We start from the raw sequence: 14,424 nt of genomic DNA on the forward strand, positions 1-14,424 counted from the left end.
CCCCATCAACACAATCAATCGATTTCAACTAAGAATTCATATTTACCTCAATATGATCAATATTGACTTTTTTGAATTCCTTCTGCATCTGCTTGACCCCATCCTTCATTGCAGCTACGGTAGCTTGTGTATCTTTGAGTGATTGTGCGGCATAATTTGCCTGTTCCATATTGAAAGACTGATTGCGCAGTGCCTCCACTTGCTGTTCATAGCTGTAGTTGTAAATAAGTTTTATAAAAAACCTACAATATATTATTATGTTTAAAATCAAAACCTACGCCTTTTTCTGCTTGAGCACACGCATTGCCCGCTGCTTTACAGAGTTTTTAGCTGGACCTTCTCGCATCTTCGACATCTGTTCGCGATATTTGCGTAGTTCATTGTCCAGCTTTGTAATCTTTTCCTCTATATTATTTGCGCGAGCATCAACCTGGATTTTTATTTGTTAGAACATAACAATACCATTTGTTTGTGCTATCTTTCGTGCACTTACCCCCGTGATGCAGTCGTTCAGATTCGGTGCTGGCTCCTTGGGCTTGCCTTTACCAAACAAACGATTCATTGTGGCTTCTGTTTTTTAACTTTTAGCAACTGATCCCAAATTTTACTAGCTATATTTTTTAATAATTACGGAATTGTTTTCAATTAAAATTGCGTTTTTCTGCTACAAATTCGCCAGCTGATGACTAATCTTTTTGCAATGACAGTTCGAAATACAGTGGCTTTAAAAGTTTTGTTGTTTACAAATAAATTTGAAGCTGCCAGTTCGGCGACTTTTTTATAAAAATTAAGAATTACTTTTTATATTATTTACTTTAAATTAATACAGTTGCAATTATGCAAGTTTTTTTTTGGGAAATTTTCAAAGTACATATATCGTTCTACACTTTTAATTTAAAAAACATTAAGCTCATATAGGCCATTTTAATGCCAACGCTGGCAATGTGGCAGGACTTCCGGCATAACTGACGTTTCTAAACAAGTACAACTCATTTTCCGGCGGTAAAATTGCAATTACGGCATAAAAATGTATTTCCTGCGAAATTTTGTTAGATATCCTTTTTTGTTGTGAGTTTTTGGAATTTATGTGATCTATGAATAGTAAAAAGCGTTTAAGGAATAAAAGTGTGTGTATTGGAATAAATGTCTGCAAATACGCGGAAGAGGAGTTTCGGATTCTCCAGAATTCTTTAGCAAACATTTGTACATACATATGTATGTACATAAATGCGTAGATATGTGCGATACCATGCCACAGGTATGTATGTATGTTTGGTTGTTCGTATGTAGATTTGTATAGTAATGATATGTATATATATTTAAAATAACATTTTTGAAATTCCAAAGTGTTGCGTTCTCACTGACTGGCGGACAGCATGAACGTGATGAGAATGCTTGCCGAGCACTTACATACATACATACATATGTATACATATATACATTCAGACGCACATTTTGGGCGACTATCGTAGCTCTTGCGTTGATCTGCTCCATTGTGTATAATTGCCGGCGTATGGTGATCTGCTATAGGTGGCAAATAGAAAAATATGAAATAGAAAAGTATCAAAGTGATACAATCTGCGCAACTAAGATGATACAGAACTAAAGATATTTTCATATGTGATAATGATTTTAATATTTGGTGCTTTAGATTTCTCAGGTAAAATAAATATACAGGAATTTGAAGCGAATATCTAGTTTCCAAAAATATAACCAAAAGTAGTCCAACTTAAATTAATAATTGAGTTCAAATATACAAAACAAAAAATATATGAATTATCTATTAATGTTAATGTACATACATACATATTGTCACCTGAAATGCAAAAAGACGTAATAAACATCATCGTTGAAATGCAAAAAGTTATAACTAATGAAAAAAATTAAAATTCACTTTTTGATTTATGTGATGAATTTCAGCGAATTACAACTCCCCACATTATTTTATAAAAAAAAAAAAAATAAATAAAATATTAATCGCGACTTCTTCCGTTTCATTTACGATGTTGTTACGTCTTTTTGCATTTCAGTTGACGTTATGTATATATGTACATACATATGGATGCATGCAAGTATATTGTTTACGCTTACTTATAAATACACACATAAATTTATGTTTGCACATTATTGCGTATTCCATGAATTTACAAATGAATCAGTTGGATAAAAATAAATCTGCATCTGCAGTATTATGTATAACTTTTTTTTCTTGCTTTCTCCACTTCGACTCCTTCAACGCTACGCTCTATTAGCATTCACTTAATTACACAATTAATTTAATGAAATGATGCTTATGCACAGAGAAATATGTATTCATAATTAATTAACAATGGAGCTTCATTATTTCCAATACTAAGTCGTTGAGATAAAGAAAATATATATATACGTATGAGAAATTATGGAATTACAGATAATGAATGCAGTTGAATGAATATGCTAGTGAATGTATTTTCATGTATATGTACATATATATGTAGGTACACTTAGTTTTACGATGCGGCTATGTAATGTCTTTAGTGTGCATTTTAATTAATTTGTCTACTTGTGAACGCTTCGCGAAATGAGTTTGGAGTAATAAATACTACCGAATTCCTATTTCACAGAACTGAACGCACTGATAGAATTACTTTTATAGGATTTTTAATTAAAAATGTCAGACTTTTGACACAAACCAAAAGTTACCATGTGGTAACCCACGTATGTATGTATGTACTGTTATAGGTATTTTTATTGAATCCATAAAAAATTATATTTAATCACGAACCACATTGCACACTTCCAAGTATTTTTAATACTAACTCTACTTTTATTCCCAAAAAGCATAAATCTGATTTCTGCACTATTGACTTCGTGAATAAACTAAATCGGCGCAAATTCTTGTAGAAGTAGCCTGAAAAAAGCTTATTTATGTTTTCCTTCTCCTACATATTTATAAACTCTTAAGAATTGTACACGTAAAAACAAGGCGAATTTATACAAGGTGGTGTTAACAGAGCAAAAACAAAAATTACAACAAATTATACGCTCCCTGACAATCAGTACAAAGCCAAATTACAACAAACACATGATTTTGACAAAGGTACAAATTCGCCGTGAAATCAGCGGATCCGATAACACCACCTTGCATAGATTCGCCTTGCGTAAAACCATAAAATAAATTTTTTTATCAGTCAATTACCAAAAGGAGATTATTGCCGCCATAAAGAAGTGATATACGCATACCATTTTGTTATAGCACCTTAAAAACTATCAGCAGGAAACAGTTGTCACAGTTTGTATGTGTGTTGATTTTTACAAATTTATTTAATCCACCACTGATGAAATATTAAAAAATATTTTTTGTTTGAGTTTAAAATATCTGACGATTTAAAAAAGCTGCTATACCAACACAACTATGTATGTATGTAGGTATTATGTGTGTGCATCGGAATTCCCATTAAAATTCCAGTTGGCTATTAAAAATAAGCACAGATGCTGCACATATTTTTTATTTTTTACTTTTATTTTACGAAATGCAAATGGATCACATCAAATTATAAGTAAACGATGAGGGCGACTCGCAAACACTTTGATCTGTCAAGATGTGCTCATGACGTATGACTCTGGAGCATGTTCATTCCAGGAAATGAAGGCAGACAAATGTTGCATATGAATGTATGTATGTACAGATTCCTATGCTGGAGTTGCAGCCTCCGGACGGGCAAAATCTGCTGCAAATAAAATTTTTTTAAAAAGAATTAAACTGAAAATGTTTGAGAAATATTTTCACACCAATACATACATATTTGCAACTTGATTTAATTGAAAATCTTGCTCACGAATGAATGAAGTATGTATTTGGGAATAAAGTGTTCAGTGATTTTCTCGATCAGCGCATCCATCCATAGAAGAATTAGGGTGGTCTCCATTACTAGATATTTTTTGGAGACTTAGGATAGGTAGGGTCGTAGAGGCAAATATTTACACCCTGTATGAAATATAGAAATTCTTCAAAAGTTTTTAAAAAGAAAATTATAATGCGAAGCTGAAGTCTTAATGATATCTTTACACATTTTTGTTTAGCATTTTTACTTACATACACACGGTTGCCACTTTGGTACAATTGTACCAAATATGGATCTTTTTGCTCCGTTTGGGCATTTGGGCCTTTTTGTTTGTTTTAGGCCTTTTGGATCAACGTTCGTTTGAATAAGCAGCACTTACAGTTTCAAACTTTATATAAAATTTTGGAAAATTCGACAAATTTTCATCAAAATTTCAAATTTTTTGGGTATGCAGTTTTATAGCCCATACTAATTTAGTCCAATGTCCGCCTAAAAAATCTCGTTGATTTTGAGAATTTGTTTGGAGGCTGCTTTTGCGGTGTTTTTCTTTTATATAAGAAGTGAAATTTACAAAAACTGGCGTCGATTTTTGGAAATATTGTTGCCTACGGTCTCCCGCATTTTATTTCATAAAAAAATTCGTGCTTGTATGGAAAAAAGTACAAAAATCCGTCGCAAAAAAAATGTCTCAAAAATTAAAGCGATTTTTTAGGCGTTTGAAACTTGCACTTTATTAGACTAAAATTGCATACCCAAAAATGTTCTAAAGATTCGGATTAAAATTTGAAATTTTGACGAAAATTTGAATTTTCCTAAATTTTGTATAAAGTTTGAAACTGTGTATAGGGTTTTTGTTAAAGCATGGACGGTACTTTTATAGAAAAATAGCAACAAAAAATTGATTGAAAAACACTACGAATATTAAAAAATATTTAATAAAAAAATATTTAAGTCACTGTATATATTTTTGTTGGACGACCAAAAATGGTACATTTTATTTTATTTTGGGCTTTTTTACTTGTATATTGTGGTACACAAAATTTTGATGAAGTGGCAACCGTGCCCTCACATGTGATGTTTATGAATGTTCTCTTGATGAATGATAAATTCACTTTACAACTCAAGTGTTGCTTTAATTTAAGAAAGCTCTCCAGTAGGGGACAAAGCGTGGAATAAAGCTTGTAGCGATATGCCCTTTGTGCTTGCTCCATTTTCCGTATTCTGCACCTAATAATAATTAACCAATACACATTTATCTTCATACTAGACACACAACGTCACGTCTACGGCGATTATTTTCTTTATTTGAGTTCTATTTCTTAGGAAAGACATCTTCTTGTCTGCCATCGAATTGCTGTACAGGTGCCTATGGTCGCCTCTTGACAGGCAAAGGCAAACCGCCGAGCACAATGCTGTCGTATACTCAATAAACATCGCGCCAGTTTTGAGTAGTGCGTTGGAGTTGAGACCCGCCATGCGAAAAAAGTATCCAATGAAAAGATACAATATCGACAGTCACGCGACTGTTTCAAAGACTATGATTTGAGGGAATTCACCTGGAATGTCCGTACCCATAATGGAGAAGGAGCCTCTGCCCGGCTATTTCATGCACTCGGGAAGACTATAGCTGACATACACGCCATCCAAGAAATGCCTTTGATGGGGCAAGGAAGACAAAACATAGAACCTTGCGACGTCTAATATTTACAGCTCAGTTTCATTAAGTTACAAAGAACAACTGGTATATAATAAGAATGCTGAGTGAGCCCTACATATTTTCAGTAGATGATGAAGCACGCGATTGCAAATAAGCTTGAGGAGCTGACTTATATAAAATTCTAGGCGACTTAAGGAAAGTTACTAAAACGGATTAAATTTATATCAAAACAAACATGGCGTCCAAATGACCAATATCCAAAACATAGTTAAACTGTGGAGCCATCACTTCTCGACTCTATTGAATGGTAACAAAACTAAAACCTGTGCAGAAGATGAACCTAAGAACTTAGTCAGGCCGACGGAGTCGTTATCCCACCGTTAGATACTAACGAATTGCGAATAGCGGATTAGAAACTGAAGAGCAACAAAGCTATCAAAGCAGACGACCTGACAGCTGAACTTTTTAAGCGGTGAGCAAAACGAATCGGTCTGGAAGTGGCGAGGCCACGACGAAGCCCCGAAAGTATTCAATGCGATAAACTTGATAAATTTAGGGGTTACCTTTTATAGCCTGCTCTCCTTCTCCGCGCAGCAGTTGTCAACAAAGAACAGAGCCGCAACAAAGTCCACAAATTGTTCGCTGGCAGCACCTGCGGCAAAGACAAAGAAACGTTGCTGGCAACACGTAACGCGATTGGGCGGTTGGTTCTAAACTATGCTGCGCCTGTTTGGTCGTCGGGAACTAGTTGGACGAAGCTACTGATTTATTGAAACGCTGCAATCCGGATAGCAGCAGGATACCTTCTCACTGTGCAGGTGGTGCTCAAGCGACAACCCAAATGCTTATCGTAAGGGACCATATTAAAAACTCTCCGCAAGCAGTTTATGGTGGCATGCAACAGACGTGAGCACCCTAACAGGCCCTTGCTCGAGGAAAAGTCTCCGCCCAGGCATTTCAGAGGGCACCTAGTCGTGTACAAGGACGCGGTCAAGACATACATTGATCAACCGCTGGACTCGACGACGTACCGACGAGCGATCAAAAGCATTCATAGGGAGTCGGTCACCTCCTACCACGGCTCCGGGCCAATGAACTCAACTAAAACTCCTCTCCCTTTGGTTTGACGCCGTCGAAACTGCCAGTTTCGTGGGCCTACTTACCGTTAGCTGAGCTTGACGACAACGATTGATGGACAAACCGAAATAGGCTTGGTTTAGTAGTGCTGCTACAACAACAAAAAAGGCTGGTGGCAGTAGAGAGCCTCTGCATCGATGGAAAGGCCAGCAGAAGCAAGCCTTGGATTCGTTTGGCGTTTGTAATTAGCGTCAGTTGGCATGAAAAGGAAACGTCAGACTTGCCTTGTTGGACTCGGCTAAAATCGGCTCGACGATTATAGCGGCGGTCAAGAAGAATAAGTGGATTATGGTGCACACACAGGATTATATATATATAGATATAAATGCAGCTACACACGTATGTACATATGTATGTATACATATAGTCGTACATCCATGCATATAAAAGTATTTTGGTAGACAGTCAATCTTTTAATGCGATACTGTCAAGGCGAGTAGAGTGATCGATTACTTTTCTACAATTTACATTTTTTCATCTATATGGGAGTGTCTAGGAAGTACTATGCACCAAGCACAGTGATTCAAACAAGTGCTCACATATTATTTTATTTTTTTTTTAATATTACCAATATATTTTAAGTTAAAATTTTTTTGTTATTTTTTATAATAATATTGGTCATGCCTTAATCGAAAGCATAGAAATCGAAGTTTCAAACCTTTAAACAAAATTAAGAAAAAATCAACAAAATTTGTATAAATATTTCGAACTTTTTAATCTGAACTCTTAGAATATTTTTTGGTATGCAGTTTCATATCCCATAAAATTTTAGTGCAATAAAACGCGATTTTCAAACGGCTACAAAATTGCGCTGTTTTTTAATAATTTTTTTTTTTTGCTGGCGGATTTTCGCTCTATTTTCCATAATAATAATAAAATGCGCAAGACCGTTCGGAAGCAAATTTCTAAAAATGAACGCCAGTTTTTATAAATTGCACTTGTTATATAAAAAATCCCAAAGCCCTCAGCAAGAGAAAAAATGATGAAAAATCAGCGATTTTTTAGCATGTTGAAAATTCATTTGCCTAAATCTTTATGCGCTATAAAACTGCCGACACAAAAATATTTTAAAGCATCAGATTAAAAAGTTGGAAATTTGTTGAATTTTTCCAAATTTTGTTTAAAGATTGTATCTTCGATTTACATGGTTTGGGTTAAAGCATGAGACGCATTTTTATAAAAAAAAAAATAACAAAAAAGTTTTAACTTGAAAAACAATGTGATTGTGAGAAACAATCAGCATGCGAACACTTGTTTGAGTCACTGTAAATACTAACGCAAAGAGAGGGATGAATTCGTTGGAGATGCGTTTGCTTGTAGGAAATAAAATGGAATTCCAATTTGCTTTAAACTCCACTCAATGTAGGCACTTAAACGTACAGAAGTACATACACATACATACATACATACTTATAAATATGCTTATATAAATATGCAGTAAGCCACATTTATTACAATGAGTAAACTGTGGCTTTTCTTACGCGCACACATACCTACTAGTTCCATATAGGCAGATGCACAGGAGTCCGAATGGAAAAAGTGCACCCTGCTGTGTATTCGCGTGACTTGTTGAAATATGAAGAGAACATTTCTATCCACTAGATGCAAAACAAATACATATGTGTATAGGGAAGTGCGTGAACATATCCCAGCAACATCCCTCTTTCATAAGGATACACAGATGTCAGTGCGTCCAATAAGCATGCGGTCGCAATAATTTACTCAAAGTGCTCATCACTGGACCCATCGTTGGTTGTGTGTTGTTCAACATGTGGGATTAATATTCAGATACATATATGCAGAATTGTTTGTTCTTTCGAAAAGCCCTCAATTGAGTTCAAAGTGTGTATCCGATGCGTGCCAGTAACACCCTAACTACATACATACATATGTACACTCGCATCATGAGATGGCATAGCATATATTTTTTTGTTATTCTTTCGATCGCCGCCGTTTGTTGTCCCATTTGTTCGGCTACTTCCAATAGTCGTAATGCACATTTGCCCATTAAAGTCATTTTATGCTGCGCCTCTCTCCCTTTCGGTGTTTGCTCGCGTGCATGCCAACCCCCAATGGCATTAACCCATACGCGTGTTGTCATATCAGCGCATTGCTGTCGTTTTTGGCTGCGTCATTTGGAGCGTGTGCGAGGAAAGGGAGTGTAGTGCGCAAGCGTCCCGTGGCGGTATATCAGGCGGGCTTGTTTAGTAGCTGAAGTGCAAGTACAGCATTTCTACCTCAAAATTTTGGCGTTTACTTTATAAATAGCATTTACTTTAAGGCTCTTTATACCAACAGCGTACACCTCTTTTATTATATTCAGGAATACATAGAACATTTGTGCCCATTCGCTACTCTGTGCCGTTTCACAGCTTATACAGATCATCTTAATCCCACAGTCGGGCCCGTTGCGGTACCACAAGCGATCTCGGTAGCCCAAAACCCCCCTCTCCTATACAAACCAGAATCTGGAACTGCCAAATTTGAACAACTCGCTGGCGAAAGACGCTACAGTGGCCCGGTAAACGGAATGACTTTTGTACTCCTATCCACATTTTGGTTCCGTCAGTATAGAACTGCATAGAAGCCGTTGATTCGGGAATGTGCAGGGTTCATTATTCGCTGCTAGGAATTTCTACCTAGAATATCTAGAATTTCTAGATAATGCGAATTTATGTAGGTACATCGAGATTTCATATCTCCTGAACAATTTCAAAAAAATGGACTTGGCACCTTTTCACCTTTAGGTAGCGATATATATCTTTTATGTATATGTATGTACATTAGGGTAGAACAGTAAAGTCGGAATTGTAATGCTCTCACCCCCTAGGATTGTTCTATATGGAAAAAAGTATACCCCTATTTTTTTATTTTGAAATCAAAAAATAATTAGAGGTCGCTCAAAGCGCTCAAAGTTTTCCATGTATTCTTGTATGGGAAAAATGAAATTTTTCGTAGAAATGGTATAGAATTCTCATCATCAATATCAATCAATCGGAATATTTATCAATCAATATTTTTCAATCGGAAAACTATGGTTCTCTTCAGGATACTTTCAATAATAATACCAAATTATTTATTCAACCATTTTTTAATACTAACGATTTTTTATTAGTCCGCCCATTGCATTTTTCGGGGTTTTTATGGGTTTTTGGCGGACCTATAAATTATAGTTGCGATGAAAAAATGGTTAAATAAACAATTGGGTAAAAATATTGATTTTTAAGAACTATATACCGTTTCTACGAAAAGTGGTTTTTCCCCTTATAAAATACATGGAAAACTATGGGCGCTTTGAGCGACCTCTAAATGTCTTTTGATTTAAAAAAAAAAAAATAAGGATATATTTTTTTCGGTATACAACATCCTAGGGGGTAAGAGCATAAAAATTCCGAGTTTACTTTTTCACATGCATTTTTGGAGCACTCTAATGTACATGCACGTATCACGACATATGAAAGAAAAAAGGTTAGCGCGTGTCAGTTTTATTTAAACACTTATGTCGAGAGAAAATTTTAGGTGAAAAAAAAAATTTTAGGCACCAGCTAAAAACCGCAAAATCGCGTTTTCTGCTACAACTTTCTTAGTTTATATCCGATTTTTAAAATCTTCTGTCGCTGAAAAGTTCTCGCTCGGGACTATAATTGGTCATTAAGTAGTTTTGGCCTTCAAAACCTTTTTTATTTATACCTTCACTAATTTGAAAATTACTATACCTAGATTTTTATTTTTATACTATAAACCTAAAGCTCTCAAAACACGATGACGACCTTGCTAAAAAGGGTTAGGCTTTATTCAGTTATAGTCCTGAGCGAGGCCTTTTCGGTGACATAAAGATTTAAAAAAATCGGATAGGAAATAGGAAAGTTATAGTGAAAGACGTAATTTAGCGCTTTTAAGCGGTTGCCTAAAAAATGTTTTTTTTTTTTACACCCAAAATTTTCTCTCGATATAAGTGCTTAAATAAAACAGACACACGCTAAACCTTTTTTCGTGATACGCCCTAATGTATATATGGTCTATACCGCTGCGGGGGATGCGAATGCAAACATATTTGGTGCAATTGAGTGCGCAAAGTGTTAAAATATCCTAAGGGCAGCGACTCATACTTGAAAAGGAAAACATACATATGTATGAATCTATATATGTAAATGTATTTAAGTACAGCTCCATATGCATTTCTAAATGCCTAAGTATGCACCAATGTTTTCTTTTATGAAGTGCGTTAGAAACATATGGTTTATTTTTGTGGGCTCTCAATAATACTTGCATTGACTTGGATTTTCCGCTTACACTCAAGACTTAAGTAAGAGTTCCTATTCTTTCATTCTTAAAAATTCTAACGGAGCCTTTGGCAATTTTATTCACCGAAAAACAAAAAAAAAACATTTTCGTGTCAATCAACTGATTCGCTCATAAACATGCGTTTCATTATCTACTCATTTCGGTCTCGTTGCAGTAAAAAAATTGTGTGAAGACATTGACAAGTCGTTTCTTACGCCTCTGGCTAGTGTAGACTTCAATACTTTCAAGCGGTGTAGGTGTCAAAATTACTTTGTTCTGAGTAATGCCGGATTTCCACTAGAAAAAAATGTTTGTCATTTAAAAATGCCATGTGGAAATGAATTTAATTACTGTTGGAAATTTGGTATAATTGTATTTCCACATGCCATTTATTAAATTAAATATAAATTTTCTTTTGTCATATTAATGCCTTGTTGAATTTCGGTATACGTTGTAAATATGTACAAACAAGCAATTTTAGTTCTTCTTTCGACATTTTTATACACTTACTGCTAGTTTCGCCAACATTTAAATTGGTTTCGTGAAACTGGCTATTAGAGCCGTTTTTCAGGGTCAGAAAAAAACCGTTACATACCAAGAGTTTTAGATCATTACAAAATCGTTATTTTTTCGATCAAGAATAGTGCAGGATTTCCACTAGGCATTATAAGACAAAAATGACAAATGGCAAAGTCGGGCATTAAAAAATAATCGTGTCATTGCATTAAAAAAATTGTCATTAAGTTCATTTCCACATGGCATTTTTCTAAATGTCATAAATTTTTTTTTTCATTTCAATGCCTAATGGAAATTCGGCATAATTGTTTTAAAGTATAATTAATTCATTAGTTAAATTTAACTTCAGAAATTTGTATGGAATTTTCTGTAGTCAAGTTTAACAATACATTAAAGTAGATATGAATGTGAAATTTAACCGTTATTTAGTGATTTTTCATTACCTGAGTCTTCATAGCTTTATAGCCATTTCAAGGAAAGGAGACTAATTCTACGTACATATGTATTTATGTATGTATGTTCTTTTCTAATGTAGATAATTTCGTTTAAGGGCCGTTTTCTCAAGCTCATCTGCCCCTCAAACACATTTTTTGAGAACGAAATTTGTGTTTAAAGCAGCGACCGTAACGGTTGTGGTTTAATAAAAAAAATCATAGTATAACCGTTAAAATTGAATTTCTTTTTTCCGATTAAACTAAACCGTTATTTTATGAGTTTTCGGGGTTCGGGGAAGACACTATCCTCTCCTTATGTGTTTTGATGCGCTGTACACGAATCTGAAATGTGCTCCATCACGTCAGGAATTTTCCCAGCCTCACAAAACATGGCACGTTTTTTGGGTTTATGAAAAACGTAGAAATTTCAAAAAGGTAGAGTGTTTTGCAAACTAATAGTTAAAGAAGAAAGCCCTTAAAACATGGATATTTGATATTTTATAACACTATGCAACAAAATTTCCAAAAGTTGGAGGTGATGGGAATCGGACCAACAACATTTGACTAAGCTGGTCAAATAATGGAAAAGTTCTAAGGGATTTGATAAGTTGGTTATCATTTCTTTTTTATCTCAATTTGAAGTTGATGAAATAAGATCCGAATGAGAACGTATAATTTAAAAAAAACATTTCCCAAAGTTAACGGAGCGGGAAGGGGAGGGGATTTGAGGAGTTTTTGGCACAGCTCAATGTTCATCTGATGAAATTAAAATTAAAATTAAGCATTAAGTTAAGAGCAAAACAAAATAAGTACAAAGTTTTTTAAGGCCAAAGGTAAAACAAATAAAAATCAGTGAGAAATTCACTTTTACAGCTGTATTCTAACAAAGTCACAAACCTTAGCTCATCATTGCTGTGATTTCTACTGCGCACCTAGGGGCAGAAGTTTTTCTTGAACTGTAAAAAGCCTTGAAAACTTCGAAAAACTCAAAACTTCTATTGAGAGGCCAAAATTTTTGTGAAAAAAAACGGTTTGTTCGGTAAAAAAAAACGGTTAGTTCGATATTCGAAAAATCAAGATTTCAAAGAAACCCCCTATGGGTATCCAAAAAACCTGGTGGAAACCGGGTATTGCTCCATGACTAAGTGTTACAAAGGCTATACATAGTACCAGTTGTCTGAAAAAAAAATAAAATATTTTATTGCTGTCAAAGATCTGCATCACCCTTGCATCCCCCTATATGTATTTATTAACTGTGCCTATTCAACTCAACACTTTAGTTGCCTTAAAAAATATTACAACACTCAAAAAACATTAAAATCTTCACAGACGTACAGTAGTAGTCCGTGTATGACTTAAGGCATGATGCCATTCATTGCCTTGGGTACAAATTTGCGCGTCAAGTGACACTGAACAGATGCATCAGAAGTTTTCACGTCGATCGTTACCAGTAAGAACTCTTCTTTCGTGCTTATTAACTTCCGCCTTCAACTTTCTTATTCTATTTTAGTATACATACTTATGTATACATATACATATACATATGTATGTATGTGGATGCATTCACATATTTAAACACACAGATATACATAGATACATAGTAAATGCCTACACACTATGCATTAAAAAATTGTCGAGAGATTTCTTTAAAGGTTTTTAAACATTTTGGGAATCAACTTTAGAGCGATATTTCGTATTTGTCACTGATGTAACACTGTGGCACAAAGGTGTACAAACATACACACATACGTAGTCAAATACATATGTATATATATGTATAACTATAAAAAACGCTCCGACAAACAATTTTGCAAAACGTGACGTTTGTGCAGATTTATCGCTTATTTAGTCAATTGGTCAGAAGTAGCACAGACGAGCTGAATAACATATACATACATACATACATATTTGAGTATCCTGCTGACACAAGTAGTCGTCGGTCATTGCGAGTTGACAATGTCACTTGACCATAGAAACGTGTGCGCCACATGTCCTTTAAATGCTTACATATGTATTTGTAAATATCTTCATTTAGAATCTAAATTTTAGATGCTTGTAAGTACCCTGCAAAAAATGCGACTAATCCGGGATGACTCCGGGAGAAATCGCAAAGGAACATGCGACTAATACCACTTTTGATCTCTTTATATGGAATGAACTGTTCGCTTTTGTTCGAGCATGTCCTATGAAGAGACTAATTGTTCCCCTTTATACCCGAACGGGTACAAATAGCGACTAGTCACTTTAAAAAAATAAAAATAAAAATTTGCGCCAGCCGCGATTCGAACCGAGGTGCTCAGGTTTGTTAAGCGAATACTCTCTCTATGTGCCAACGACGCACATGAAATTTCATTGACTAATGGCATACATATCATTAAATCGTTAATAGTACCCCTTAGAGATGAGTCGGGGACTAATTGATCTCCAATTATACCCGTAAGGGATGAGTCGAGACTAATTGATCCCCATTAGTACCCGTATGAGACTAGTTGCGACTAATTAATGCCCAATAGTACCCGATTCAGAGTAATCTCGGAATACTCTTTTTAGAGATTAGTCGCACAATTTTTTG

General features: G+C 35.0%; 1 protein-coding gene across 1 annotated transcript; it reads right to left on the bottom strand.

Annotated features, from left to right (window-relative positions):
• Positions 1-9: 9 nt before the first annotated feature.
• LOC108375691 (charged multivesicular body protein 5-like) lies at positions 10-702 on the bottom strand. Its single transcript, XM_017631835.1, has 3 exons — positions 494-702; positions 279-430; positions 10-212 (listed from the first exon to the last, which is right to left on the bottom strand). Exons 1-3 carry the CDS (start codon positions 560-562, stop codon positions 29-31), a joined length of 405 nt encoding a protein of 134 aa, XP_017487324.1. The 5' UTR covers positions 563-702; the 3' UTR covers positions 10-28.
• Positions 703-14,424: the final 13,722 nt, after the last annotated feature.

Source organism: Rhagoletis zephyria, unplaced genomic scaffold, assembly GCF_001687245.7.
Source record: "Rhagoletis zephyria isolate East Lansing unplaced genomic scaffold, Rhagoletis_zephyria_1.1 Rzeph_scaffold_09303, whole genome shotgun sequence".
Classification (NCBI taxonomy): domain Eukaryota; kingdom Metazoa; phylum Arthropoda; class Insecta; order Diptera; family Tephritidae; genus Rhagoletis; species Rhagoletis zephyria.

Coding starts and splice junctions, on each gene's coding strand:
- LOC108375691 (XM_017631835.1), bottom strand. CDS start 562: ATGAATCGTTTGTTTGGTAAAGGCAAGCCCAAGGAGCCAGCACCGAAT. Junction 431..493: donor TGAACGACTGCATCACGGGG/GTAAGTGCACGA, acceptor ATAAAAATCCAG/GTTGATGCTCGCGCAAATAA. Junction 213..278: donor GTGCTCAAGCAGAAAAAGGC/GTAGGTTTTGAT, acceptor TTACAACTACAG/CTATGAACAGCAAGTGGAGG.